This window comes from Hypanus sabinus, chromosome 5, assembly GCF_030144855.1.
Source record: "Hypanus sabinus isolate sHypSab1 chromosome 5, sHypSab1.hap1, whole genome shotgun sequence".
Taxonomy (NCBI): domain Eukaryota; kingdom Metazoa; phylum Chordata; class Chondrichthyes; order Myliobatiformes; family Dasyatidae; genus Hypanus; species Hypanus sabinus.
The window spans coordinates 18486822-18502227 of record NC_082710.1 but is presented as its reverse complement, the minus strand read 5'-3'; the positions used below and the strand labels follow the sequence as shown (position 1 = coordinate 18502227).

The 15406-nt window shown below is 38.9% G+C and overlaps 1 protein-coding gene across 5 annotated transcripts in view; it reads right to left on the bottom strand.

The window, feature by feature from the left end:
* pam (peptidylglycine alpha-amidating monooxygenase) overlaps window positions 1-15406 on the bottom strand; it is a 164307-nt gene that overhangs the window by 109467 nt on the left and 39434 nt on the right. For all 5 annotated transcript variants that reach the window (XM_059969473.1, XM_059969476.1, XM_059969472.1 and 2 more), the window contains one exon: window positions 309-776. In XM_059969473.1, coding sequence (XP_059825456.1) covers window positions 309-400 — 92 coding nt within the window. In that variant the 5' untranslated portion in view covers window positions 401-776. The remainder of the gene's footprint in view (window positions 1-308; window positions 777-15406) is intronic.

Here is a 15406-nt window from a genome sequence, read left to right as displayed (position 1 = left end):
CTTACAGACAAAACAACATTTGTAAAATTGAGTCTGGGTAGATCTAATGAAGTAAATACAACACAAATAAATGGTTTATAATTGAAACACACTTTCCTATCTGATAAAAGTGCTTTCAAGAAAGATCGGAATAATGACGATGAACATTATCAATCTAATATTAAGATAGTTTGCACAGCAAATTTTGAATTCGTTGTTCAAATGGCTTGACTGAGTGCAACTGAAGAATTTATTTTTGTTAAAAAGTGAAGCATAAGCACGTGAATCCACTAATTTATTAAAAAGCAGTTTTTTATAGTCACACCTACCTCTTTAAGAGAAAGTGCGTGCTTTCATGACACATACATCTGTTCTGAAGGATTAGAAATACCAACAGTAATTTGTTAATGAAAGCAGCCATGTCCACTGTAGTGCTTCTGTTTAGATCTTGAATGAAAAACAGAGTTCTTTCAGCTATAACTGTGAGAATCCTTTAGCAGCATGAATTCAGAGCTTGGCTATCAGCAACACTGCAGACATTATGATTGCCAGTCCATCGGTCTAAAAGGTGACGCACTATAAATCAGTCAGGCGTGTGAAGCTTCTTTGTCCTATCTATTAGTGAACAAAAAAATTCTCAACCGTGCTTCTCATCCAGATGTCTCATTCACAGACTAGGTAACAAAGAGTTTTCCCCAAGAGGAACAGGCCTCGTTTAAACACTGAGCTTCAGATCATCATTCACGATCCGCGATTGCCAGCATATAGACTGGCTTCAGCCTTCACTCAGATAGAATCTGTTAAAAGAAAAACAGATAGTGTATGACTAAAGCATTACTACAGCATTAGACCTCAGCAAATCCCTGCAGAGGTTCCTTATTATTGTATTTTCAGAAGCTGCAGCTCAATCATTGTGTTTTAACTGGAACTGATGACAGGAATACCATTCTAACTACTGCCATTTTATTACAAAGAAGCAACAAAATAAAAATGTCCTTCCTAACAAAACCACTTAATACCAAAGATATCATTCTAGGTTAACGATAACAAAGCATATTAATTTAAATATAAAGTTTACAAAGTAAGAGTGCAATTTCTCGATAATTTGCAAACCTACTTGGGGGTCATGTTTTAAGGTAAGAATTCAAATCCCAAGTCCCTTATTTGCTTTCTTTATTTCCTTGTTCTAGTCTGTAACCCTTTGAGTCCAATGACTATAAACCATATTCAGATATAATTTCCATTTTAGAACATCTTCCTTTAAATTGGCAGGCAATCACAATTCTAGACCTTTGACAGTTATTTCTATGAAATGTCAAACAATAAATATTACCAACATGTTGTCCTGGTGCAGCCACAAAAACACCGTGGCCAAAAAAGAACACCACCACCTCAAAGTTCAATGTAAATTTATTGGCAAAGCACATAAACGTCACAATATACAACCCTGATATTCACTTTCTTGTGGGCAATCGCGGTAAAAACGAGACACACAATAGAATCATTGAAAAACCACTCCCAACATGATGGACAACCAGTGTACAAAAGAATAACAAACAAATACAAAAAGAAACATAATAATAAGCAATAAATATCGAGAACATGAGATGAAGAGTCCTCGAATGTGAGCCCACACGTTGCTGGAACGGTTTGGTGCTGGGGCGAGTGAAGTTATCCCCTGTGGCTCAAGAGTCTGATGTTTGAGAAGTAATAACTGTTCCTGAACCTGATGGCATGTATCCTGAGGCTCCTGTACCTTCTTCCTGACGGCAGCAGCCTGATGAGGGGTCCTAGCTGATAGATGCTGCTCTCCTGCAGTAATGCTCCATGTAGATGTGCTCAATGATGGGGAAGGCTTTACACATGACAAAATGGACTGTATCCACTACTTTTTGTAGGCTTTTCTGCACAAGAGCATTGGTGCTTCCATACCAGGCCATGATGCAACTGGTCAATATAATCTCCAGCACACATCTACAGAAGCTTGTCAAAGTTTTAGTTGACAAATTTCTAAGATAGTAGAGGCACTGCCGTGCTTCTTTGTAACGGTACTTACATGACGGACCGAGGACAGATCCTCTGAAATATTAACATCAAGGAATTTAAATTTGCTGACCTTCTCCACCTCTGATCCCCTGATGAGGACTGCGCATGGACCACCAGTTTCCTCATTCTGAAGTTGATAATCATCTCCTCGGTCTTGCTGACACTGAGTGAGAGGTGATTGTTGTGGCACCACTCAGCCAGACTTTCAATCTCCTGCCTATATGCTCCTTCTCTACCTCCTCCAAAGGCTAAGGAAATTCCGCAAATCCCTGATAGCCTTCACCAATTTCTATAGATGCATCACAGGAAGCATCCTATCCGAAGCTATCACAGCTTGGTACAGCTACTGCTCTGCTCAAGACCATGAGAAATTGCGGAGTTGTGTCCATCATGAAAACATGTCTCCCTTCTATCAACTCTGTCTACACTTCCTACTCTCTCAGGAAAGCAGACAATAAGCACTCAAACCCTGGACACTCTTACCTCTCCCTCATTCCATCGGGCAGAAGATAGAATCTCGAGAACACACTCCACTAGGCACAAATACTACTTCTACCCCACAATTATAAGACTCTTAAATAGATCTCTTACGCAATGAAAGTGAACTCTTAATCTCTCAATCCCCCTTGTCATGCTCCTTGCATTTTTACTGCCTACCTACACTGTAATTTCTCTGTAATTGTAACTTTTGAGCTACCTCATTGCACTTACATAAAGAATGAGGTACAATATCTGGCTGGCATGCTAACAAAATCTCTTGGACTTCAACGAGCAACGATGAGGGCCAAACAAACAGATGGGCAGCGGTTGCAATGAAAAATACATAAATGCAAATTGTTTTTTCATCCTTATGTTTTAATAATGTTGACAACTTACCTTTTCTTTAAAATTCTCCATTTGTTTTGCAAATACTTCATTCTTTAATTGATCGTAATTTCCCAGCTCTTGTTTTCTTCAAAATGCTCAAAAGTGCTTTGTGCTTCTTAACATTCTCCATCAGAAGCATCGTGACATCCATCACTGTCTGCCGTTGTTCAGTAATCTCAAACTACTTGTCAAAATTTTCAATCAGTGAACCACTTCAAAGTTAAACTCATCAACTTCATTTTTGGCCCATTCAGCCAACCTAGAAATCTCCCTTAGGTTTTGACATATGATTAACAATCACCCTCCTCTCTGTATTTCCTCAAGCCGTGTCTCACTTGAGTAAATTCCTTGCCATTCACGACCTACTTATGGATGACTGCACTGTTGATTCAGTTCTGATTCAAACTTTTCTCTTGTTTTGCTTCTTACTTTGCATTACTTTTTACCAATTACCTGATTGGTTTAGATCATCAAATCATCACCTGCTTTTGTTTTCTCTTCTCTACTCCCTTCTCTTCAAGACTGTAAGGCCATAACACATGGGAACAGAACTAGGTCATTCAGCCCACAAGGTTTTCTCTGTCATTCCATCACGACTAATATATGATCCCTCTCGACCCCATTCTCCTGCCTTCTCTCCATAACCTTCAATGCCCTTACTAATCAAAAACCAATTAACCTCTGCTTTAAATACAGTGGGTTCCAGTTAATTGAGGCAGCTGCTTATTTGGGATAACTCTTAAAGAACAAAAACAAATCAAGAAAATAGCCAGGATTCTGTTATTTATTTGGGACCCTGTGCTGCTCAATTGGAGCAGGAAACCGTTGCCGAAGATTTTCTAACTAGAATTAGTTGCATACGTGTCATGTGACCGTTAGACTTTATACTGTGCTTCAAAGTATCACTTGCGTGTTTCTGCTCAAAAAGAAGTGAGTTTTGTCACTGATGTTGGTGAGTAACAAATGGTAAGACAATTCGGAACTGTTTTGCAAACTGCGGTTTCAAGCATTCAGGTTTGAAGATTCCAGAAACGGCTGGGAGTGAAAATGAAACTATTTCATTATCTCAACACGTTAGGAACTAACAAGAAGTTGAAGTAACGACAATCACCTTGAATGTTACAATTAAAATGATTTGGAGGAGGCAATCGTGGAAAGCACTGTATGGAAACAACCCACTATCTGTACTAGGAGTCTGTGCTGATTTTGATTACAGACACTGAATGAATTCTGTCGATAACTATCAGGAACTAATACAGTTTTACAATACACTGGTAATGCTGATCGTGTTCTAATTTATTCTGTATTTCATTTAAATACAACACTTGTTACTCGGTTAGTTTATCTGTTTTTATAACTTTTTATCTACCTCCATAAAACTATGGCTAATTGGGCCAGCTGCTTAACTGGGCCAAAATGTACTGGTCCTGATGTGTCTCAAATAACTGGAATCCACTGTGTACCTAATGACTTGGTCTCTACAACCATCTGTAGCAATGAATTCCACAGATTCATCATCCTCTGGCTAAAGAAGTTCTTCACCTCTGTTCAAAAGAGACATCCTTAGTATTCTGAGGTTGTGCCTTCAGGTACCTTAAAATGTCCCAGCCCTCTGATTTCGAAACTTGTTAGCCATCACTTATCAGAGTCTTGTCCCCATTTTCCCCTGAGATTTGTAAATAGTATACTGAGAAAATTCCCATTCTCATGAATTCCGAACTCTTGCTGCCCTCACCTCCTTTTTTTTCCTCCTTCTGCTGAACCCCTCCGCTAAGTCATTAATATCAATTGTAATCAATTAAATGTACAGGTGTGGAGCCATTGTGTTCAATGCCAGATATCAATTGATATCTAGCATCGAACACAATGGCCCAACAGCTGTACATTTAGTCTACATGAAAATAACTAAAAGGTCCCACGTCCACATTGTTAGTCAATCATTTTATCAAAAGGTAAAGCTTCTAATTGACTGTAACAACATCTGGTATGGGGACGAGAGGGTGGGGGAGGGGGGCTACAGCACAGGATCGGAATAAGCTGCAGAGACTTGTAAAGTTAGTCAGCTCCATCAAGGGACTTGCTGGCGTAGTAACCAAGACACCTTTAAAGAGCGATGCCTCAAAAAGGCAAAATCCATTATCAAGGAACCCCTCCAATCACCCAGGACTTGCCCTCTTCTGTTACCATCAGGAAGGAGGCACAGAAGCCTGAAGGCACACACTCAGTGATTCAGGAACAGCTTCTTCCCCTATGCCATCTGATTTCTCAATGGATACTGAACTCATGAACAAAACTTCACTCATTTTAAATATTTATTTTTGCCCTACTTATTTAACTATTTCATATTTACTGTAAAGAACAGCTTTTTTTTCTATTATGTATTGCATTGTACTGCAGCAGCAAAGGCAACAAATTTCACAACATACAGTATTCCAGTGATATTAAACCTGATTCTGATCATCTTCAGCGGGATAACGTAACCTCGTTTAAAATCTGATGATTCCTTTCGAACGTGTACGAGATCCTAGAACACACATTAATACGTTTTTTTTTAAATCAGTCTTTAGAAATTACTGAGAATTTATAGCATGCTTATATTTAGTAATGGGTGAAAAGAATGACTTCAAGAAATATAGCTCAGAATTCCTAAGGTATTGGGAGGATTCAGGATTTGATTAACAACCTTCTTTAAAGTAAAATCCATACATAGCAAAACAGGAACTGGGCCTGAATAGTATACCAACGTTCAGAAAGGAGATAAATCTGGATATTATAGACCCATTAACCTAATATATGCAGTGAGGAAAATGGCCTGACAGCATTAAAGAAGGTAGAACTGTATTAGTACTCCTTCACTTAAATAACAGACCATAGGGAGCTGTCAGCACGGGTTTCGAAAAAGTAAGATGTATCTCATTAAACTGCCAGAACTACTGTACTCAAGGGTGCATTTATAGATCAATGGATACCTAGTGCATACTAATTTATTTGAGATTTGCAACAAGATTTGATATAACATTTTTAAGGTTCACAATTACTATGAAACTAATGGCAGCTTATTTGACCAGCTTCTAATGTTAGTGGTTGTAAACAGAAGCACTCCAGCAAAGAGTGACTATGGAGTCACTCAAACCATCAACAAGTAAGTCAAAAATAATTCAGAGGAAAATACCTTTCTATGTTACAATACCTGAGCGCTTCAGTCAATGTGCAAATCAACACAAGTGACAAAGGCCAAGGAAGTAGCGCATATTAAAGATAGAAATACTTAAAGATGGAAATGTACTAGCTTGATTATTGCTAGGATTATTCAAAGTGGAATTAAGTCTTCTCTGCGTCATAGGGAGAATACATCAAATTTTCCAGTGGTTAAAGTGCATTAAACAAAGAAATCTGATGAAAGGTGAGACCTTTCTTTTATTCTATTTAATATCAGGAGATTGGACAGTCACTTGCTCCCTTCTTTTGTTGGGCTGAAACTGAAAGCAACTGTTTGTACGGTTCAGACATGTATAAAATAGCTCCAAATAAACAACATCAGTAGGAGATGAAACCTGGATAACGAGACTCTCCCCTTTACAAACTATGTCAGTAAGCATCATAGTTCATTATGTCCATTCCGTCAGCAGCTCTGCTCCCGTCTGTTCCAATTTTATACCAAATCAAATTAGGCCTCTGCCGTGCACAATAACAATATACCAAATGCAAAGTTTGGGATTTAAAATCTATTATTTAAAAAAGACACTAGAAGAATCACCCCTCTTTCTCAAGTTAGAATGATTACCAAAAAAAAGGCCATGTTCCATTAAAGTTTAACTTGTGATGTTTCACATCTCCCAGCTTTGTTAGCATATCTTAGGCTGCTCAGTGTTTCAAGACATGGAGAGATGTTTGAATTTATACCATTAAGGGTAACATTCCACTGAACAATTCTGCTTTTCCTCTCAATTTTATTACTACAATTTATTAAGTTAGCCGATGCTATATCATAACAACTAATGATGAGTTGGAAGTTTGTTGTTGGTTCCTAGTGCTCAAATGTCATCTATAATACAAACAATTGGTGGAAATAAATACCTGGAGGGAACTGAGATAGCTCTGGGCCTGTACTCACTGGACTTTCGAAGTATGAGGAGAAATCTCATTGAAACCTATCGAATATTGAAAGGTCTGGATAGAGTAGATGTGGAGACGATGCTTCCTACAGTAGGGACGTCTAGGACCAGAAGTCACAGCCTTATATTGAGGGACATCGTTTAGAACAGAGATGAGGAAAAAATTCTTTAGTCAGAGCATGACGAATCTGCGGAATTTTTTGCCACATACGGCTGTACAAGCTAAGTTGTTGGGTATATTTAAGGTGGAGGTTGACAAGTTCTTAAATAATCATAGTGTCGAAGTTTACAGGGAGAAGGCAGGAGAAAGAAGTTGAGATGAAGGTAGAGCAGCAGATGTAGTGCTTATGGATTTCAGCAAGGCATTTGATAAGGTACCCCATGCAAAGCTTATTGAGAAAGTAAGGAGGAACAAGGGAACATTGCTTTGTGGATCCAGAATTGGCTTGTTCGCAGAAGGCAAAGAGTGGTTGTAGACAGGTCATATAATGCATGGAGAGCGGTGACCAGTGTTATGCCTCAGGGATCTCTTTATGATTTTTTTATAAATAACCTGGATGAGGAAGTGGAGGGATGGGTTAGTCAATTTGCTGATGACACAAAGGTTGGGGGTGTTGTGGATAGTGTGGAGGGCTGTCAGACGTTACAGCGGGACACTGATAGGATGCAAAACTGGGCTAAGAAGTGGTAAATGGAGTTCTACCCACATAAATGTGAGGTGGTTCATTTTGGTAGGTCAAATATGATGGCAGAATATAGTATTAATGACAAGACTCTTGGCAGTGTGAAGGATCAGAGGGATCTTGGGGTCCGAGTTCATAGGACGCTCAAAGGTGCTGCACAGGTTGACTCTGTGGTTAAGAAATCATAAGGTGCATTGGCCTTCATTAATCGTGGGATTGAGTTTAAGAGCCAAGAAGTAATGTTGCAGCTATATAGGACCCTGGTCAGACCCCACTTGGAGTACTGTGCTCAGTTCTGGTCACCTCACTGCAGGAAAGATGTGGAAACCATAGAAAGGGTGCAGAGGAGATTTACAAGGGTGTTGCCTGGATTGGGGAGCATGCCTTAGAAGAATAGGTTGAGTGAACTCGGCCTTTTCTCCTTGGAGTGGTGGAGGATGAGAGGTGACTTGATTGAGTTGAATAAGACGACAACAGGCATTGATTCCTATAGATGCTGGCCTGGCCTGCTGCATTCCACCAGTATTTTGTGTGTGTTGCTTGAACTTCTAGCATCTGCAGATTTTCTCGTGTTTGTGAGAGGCACTGATCGTGAGGATAGTCAGAGGCTTTTTCTCAGGGCTGAATTGGCTAACATGAGAGAGCTCAGTTTTAAGGTGCTTGGAGATGCCAGGGATAAGTTGTCTTTTTTTATATAAACGCAGAGAGTGGTGAGAGCATGGAATGGGCTGCCAGCAACGGTGGTGGAGGCAGATGTAATAGGGTCCTTTCCTGGATAGGTACATGGAGCTTAGAAAAATAGAGGGCTACAGCTAACTCTAGGTTATTTCTAAAGTACATGTTCGACACAGCATTGTGGGACAAAGGGCCTGTATTGTGCTGTAGGTATTCTATGTTTCTAGAAATAATAAATCAGACATGATGGAATGATGGAACAAACTTAATGGGCCAAATAGTCCAATTCCACTCTAGTTCTTATGAAATATCAGTGGTGGATTTCTACTTTAACATTAATTTTAATTTTTCCACATTAACAGAATTGTTGAACATCGTACACTTTATGTAACATTCAAGCCTTTATGAAGAGAGCCAATGTGGTGCCACTCCTTATTTATACAACTGGTATGGGCAATGATGTATTTTATCATTCCTATTCATTGAAGACATAACATTTGTGAAGAGATGATCCAATAAAGATGCACTCGGAAGAACACTTTACAACGGATGAGTTTGTTTAGAATCAAGCTGAGGATCAATCCCTGTATTGGCGATCAAGAATACATGTCAAAACAGAATAAACCAACTGAAATGCAGAAAAATATGAATGAATGATGAAAGGAAATGCAAACAGTGATGCTTGGCTGGAGAAAGAACTTTAAAAAGTTGAGTTATTCTCAATTTAAATCACAAGTCACACTCTCCCAAAACCTAAAGCCTTCTGTTCTGATAGCCTTGGCCAAGATTAGCCAGGTCATATCTGTAAACTGGGCAATAACCCACATTAGGCATTGCCAGAAATTTAAACGATTTAAATTGCTGTAAATATTTACATTACAAGATAAAATAAATTAACAATAATAAATAGTTGAAACTATGAAAATGAACTAATCTAAAAACCTACACTCTCTTCACCTTCTGGATGGAAATCCCATTTGAAATAAACTATCCAGACTGAGTCAGCACAGGAGAGATTTAAGCATTATGCTGGGGAATCACATCTTGCATAGGCACTACCCGCATTCAGGTAGAGGCCAGGGACTGAGCAAAATGACAGATCTACTGACATACATCTCGCAAACAAAGTTCAAAGTACATATATGTCACCACAAACTACCCAAATATCTGTTTTCTTGCAGGTATTCACAGTCCAACAAAAACAGAATCAATGAAAAACCACATACAAAAACTGACAAACAGCAATGTGCAAATCCAAAGAAAATAAGAAAAGAAACTGAAATTACAAATTTTATTTAAAATTACAAATGGAAATTACAAATTTCCATTTAAACACTGTTTAAATGGAAGGATGCTGTTCCGCCTACTCATGCTTAATGGTTACGGGATGTTATGTCATGCTTAAATTTAGAGAAGATCTGATGTTCAGTTTTTGAATCTAGCCAAGACTTTTATACATTGTGGGGACTATTTTTGAGTTTTTTCAAAACCTTTCATTTGTTGTAAAACTACAGATGGTGACTAATAATATATTTTATTATATGATAAGGGTTTTTTCCCTTTTTTTCTTGCTTTTCTTAACAGCTCTGACTTTGGTAGTGGGGTTAGATTTCTTCTCTGTATAACAAAATTATTATATTTCAATATTATGATTTAATTTAATTTTTATGAATACAGGCTTTTATGATTGTAACTATTTTTAAGACAATGTATTTGGTACTATTTTATTTTTTTCTTGGACTTATAATATACCTTCTTGTATTCTGTATTCCTTTATGCAGAAACTAATAAAAATATTGAAAGAGAAAACACTATGTAAACTCAAATGCATTTAGATTAACACTAACTTGGACAGAAGGGGAGAAAGAGAATTAAAAAATTTGCAAAAGTCGGATAAAACCTCCAAGGATATATTTTCATCAATGAAAACAGGATTCAGCACTCCAGGCGAGCATTTACAATTCTGATAAGAAATACACACTACAAAGCTTAAATGAAAGCACAACCCAGAAAAATGAATAATCACAATCAAAGAAAAAGTTAACCAATTGGAAAGCATGACCCTCCATGGGTGACATCCCTATGATCTGAACAGACTATGTGTTGGCAAGAATGTGAACTGTTGAACGCCTGGCTCAGAGTTGGAGACCCCTTTCCAGAAACAGAACTGTTCCTTATGGCAATACAGGACCAGATGGTTCATACAAAAAAAATCAAAAATGCAAAATGAAACACCAACAAACTCAAGATGACAAATACAGAAAATGCCAAGAGAACCCAGAAGCTCTCTAACATGTTACTGGATCCTGCAGCAATTTAACCCATTCAGATTACTTACACAGGCACAATCAAGTGGCAAACATCATTCACCAAAATCTTGCTTTACAATCCAAACTCAAAACACACACCTTGCTATAAATACAAGCCTAATCTAGTTTTAGAGTCAGAGTCCAACAACTTGTATTAAGCCAGATAGGACAATCCATAATATCCATCCAGATATAATATTACAGGATAAACTAGAACAACTCACTGAATAGATATAGCCATTCCAAATACACAAAATAACAGATATATGCTGAATTAAAAAAAGGAAATTGAAAGACAATGAAACATGAACAGGGTATACTTTGTCCTAATAGTAATAGCGACAACCGGTATCATTCCAAAGTCACTATCAATAGCATTAAACAATTAGGCTTACACAGCAAAATTTATGTAAATCTCCAGAAATCTACAATGCTAAACACCACTAGAATAATCTAAAAGATCCTAGCAATTGAGAAATGAGTGTGCTTGGCTATGCCTGTACCTCAGGTTTTACGAGCTTGAACTGAGAAAAAATAATATTAAGTAAATAATACTGTTAAGATGAGTTGTAGAATCCTTGAAAGTGAGTGCATAGGTTATGGAATCAGTTTTGTGTTGAGTGAGTGAAGTTAACCAGCTCTGAAATTACAATGGCAGCACATTAATCTTGTGACATATTAACCTAAAAGCAATAGAACAGCAACAACAGCATGCCAATATAGTACATATATAAACAACACATCAGCAAAGCAAACAAAGGTATTTAAGCTTCCAGGGACAACTCTAACAGATGGATCCATGGAGAGTAAAAGAGATCCTCCACAACTTATGAATATCCAACCTACATACAGCCCTGTACATTACATCTACACAAGCATTCAGGAGACCAGATGGATTGCCTTGCTGGCTCCTTCAGGGCTAAGAGCATCTTCTGTTGTGAGGGAATACAGCTATTGGTTGCCAACAGTACACAGGAATGGAAATCCGCCAAAACATGGAGAGGATCTGTACAAAGGTCATGAATCCAGCAACAATAACTAACACCCGAGAGCAGGAGGAATGGTAATTAGGCATCTTCCTGTTGATTATAGTGTCGCACCTGGATCTTAACGTCAGCAAGAAACGGAAGCTGAAAAAATACAATGAGGTGTGTAAGGAGAGTGTCCAGAAGTAACGAGAAACCACATAAGGAATGGTCATCAGACGAGCCACAGACATCCTATCAATCTGACAATGTGAGACAAGAAGAGGCGTTTCAGGCAGTAGTTCAACTTGAAGGACAATACCCTCCCAAAAAGAGTATAATGACAAAAAAATAGCAAGAATAAAAGGCCACAGACACAGAAATCAAGACAAAAATCAAAGGAGCAGTAGATTCAGAAGGTCTCACTTTGCGCAGTCACAAAGGCCAAGAGACATTCATATCCACTTACTGACCTGAGGCAAAACAGGAAGAAAGCTACATTCATCAGGGTGGTAGTTAGAAGTTGTTCGTGGAACACATTCACAAAATAAGAGAAACTGAATAAGTTATCTGTATTTCCAACCAGCAGCTGAGTCGTATTGAACTGTAAAAGTGCACAGAATACCTATTCCTAATACATGCAAAAAGACAGAGCCTGGCCAGGGCATTAGGATTTTGCAGCTGGAGTAATTTCAAGTTGCAATATTCATGTTTTTTTTTCCCAGTAGCTCAGTTGGAAAATTCAGATTCTATTCTCAGTTTAAATCAGCTAATCTCACCGTTAAGATATAAGAATAGGGCTGAATTTGGAAGAGGGAAGTGGAGGTTTCATAAGCCAGCCCTCTTTGGAGAATCAGAGATGGAGAGGATCAGTAATTTTTAATTTCCTGGTATTACTATATCACAGTCCTGGGACTAGTAGATGTCATCACAAGGAAGGTAATGTCAGCATCTCTAGTTTCTTAATAGTTTGCATAAGTCCTGCATGTCACCTAAAACTTTGAACATATTTCAATAGATGTACAGTGGAAAATACACCAACTAGTTCCATCACAGCCTGGTATGGAAACACGATGCCCGGGAACAGAATAGCTGCAGGAGATAGCAGATACAGCCCAGCCCATCACAGTAAAAGCCCTCTCCAACAATATTTACATGGAGCAATGCCTCAAGAAAGCAGCATCTATCAGCAAAACAAAAACACCATCCAGGCTCTCTTCTCGCTACTACCATGGGGCAGGAGGTACAGAAGCCTTAGGTCCCAGACCACCAGGTTCAGGAACAGTCATTTCCCTACAACCATGGGGCTCCTAAACCAGTGTGGATAACTTCATTCACCATTACAGTGAACTGATTCTACTGCCCTCCGACTCTCTCTCAAGGTCTCTTTACAACTCATGTTATCAGTTTTTTTATTTCCCCAGTTTGTCTTCTTTTGCACGTTAGTTGTTCAGTTTGTATAGTTTTACATAAAACTCTATTGCATTTCTTTTTCCCTGTAAATAGCTGCAAGAAAATGAATCTCAGGGTTGTACATGGTAACATAAATGTGCTTCGATAATAAATTTACTTTGTACTTGACCTTTGTTATTGAATCACAGAACAGACATGAAGGGCTGAGTAGCCTATCTCCTCCCCACTTATGAACATAATGGTGCTCTTATTAGAAATACAAAGTCTGGATAAAACATATCATGAATGACTAGACAAATCAAATACACCTTTGTATGCTGCATTTGAAGTCATTGCCAGTAAAGCGAACCTGTACTAACACATCCCAAATGCATGCTGGTAGGTTAACTGACACTGCAATCTTTCCAACAGTGTGGCTAAGTGGAAAAGGAACCTAAGAGATTTGGTGGGAACATGATATTGATTAAATTGTATTACAGAGAAATGAGAGGGTGGGTGGAACATACGGGACTGTGCTGCTAGGAACTGGCATGGACTCAATGGGCTGAATATCCCCCTCTGCATTTTGCAGCATTAAGTAGGCAAGTGTGTGAAGCTTTTATTTTGTAACTGGATGCTGCAAATCACTGACTAAAGTAGAATTAATGAAACAGCTGATTTACAATCCAGATGGCAAACCCATGCTGATTCACAGCTCTCACAGCATTTGCACAAGGGCCTGAAGCCAACTACCAGGGATAGAAACCAAATCTCTCCAGTTTCCTTCAACTTCACAAAGTTAAGGAAGTTATTTTAATTCAATTCCTCTTGATTTGGAATCTTAAAAAAAAAACTTGTTACTCAGATACAAAGATCTAAAGGTAAAGGAGTGTAAGTACGCAAATCACAGTAGTAACAGAGGTGACAAATGCTACAAAAAACCAAAATATTAGTGTATTCTTCCAAAGGACAGAAGTTAACTTACGCTGTGTAAAGATTGCACTGAAACTTAAATCAAGTTGTCACCTCATCAAACCCCTAACCCCGATTCATGCCCCACCATGGTACATGACCCAATATTCACCAGATGGTCACTGACTACATCTTCCAACCTCACTTGCTCTACTTCTGCAGCCTTCTCCAGATCAACAATATGGATTACCATGCCATATAACATAGGACCAGAATTGAGCCATTCAGCTCATCGAGTCTGACATTCCACCATGGCTGATTTAATACGAGATGCTCTTCCTGTATTAAATATATTTTCCTTCCCTTTTCCATTCTCCCAATTACATTAGTCTTATTGTTCTCTGCTTCCTCCCAGAACAGTGACTAAACCCAGGACTCATCATTATCATTAACACAAAATCTGCAGATGTTGATAATCCAAACCAACACACAAAATGCTGGAGGTATTCAGCAGACCAGGCACCATCTATGGAAAACAGTAAACAGACGACATTTTGGGCCAAGACTCTTCACCAGGACTGGAAAAAAAAGATGAGAAGTCAAGTTAGGTGGAGGGAGGAGAGGAAAAAATACAAGGTGGTAGGTTATAGGTGAAATCAGGAGAGGATGAGGGGTGAAGTAAAGAGCCAAGAAGTTGATTGGTGAAAGAGATAGATGGTTGGAGAAGGGAGAGGGTAAAAGACCATGGAAGAAAGGGAAGGGGGAAGAGCAGAGGAGGTAATGGACAAATAAAGAGACGAGATGAGAGAAGGAAACAGGAATGGGGGAAATGGTGAAGGGAGTGGTGTGACAATTACCAGATGTTTGAGAAATCGATGTTCACGCCATCAGCTTGGAGGCCACCCAGACAGAATTTAAGGCATTTCTCCTCCAACCTGAGTGTGGCTTCATCATGGCATAGAGAAGGTCATGGACTGACATGTCAGAACGGGAATGGGAAGTCAGAACTCATTCCTACACAGCTGAATTTCACTCACTTCCTTCAAGTAAAGGTTACATTGCTAAGGTGGAGCTTGGTCTGCAATTTCATATGCTGCATTCTTAGTTCCAGTTAATATTGATTTTGCTAACTCCTGTTTCCCCGCCTTTGTTTTCCCCTATTCTGTTGGCACCCTCACTGCTTTTCCTCCATTGCCCTCCCTTGACCTGCCTCTAATTCCCTGCCTTTTTTCCCTTTATTTCATGGTTTATCAGATTAAATAAATCCTGTTCTATTAGAGCTTTGTTCAGCCCTTTACCTCTTCACCCTATCACCTCCTAACTTCTCATATTAGTCCCTTACATCCTCACCCTCCACCCACCTGCTTTCCCCCTCACCTATCACCCACCAGCTTGTGTTCCTCTCCCTTCCAACACTACTTTGTTCTAGCTTTAGCCTCGTTCCTGTCCAGTCTCCATGTAGT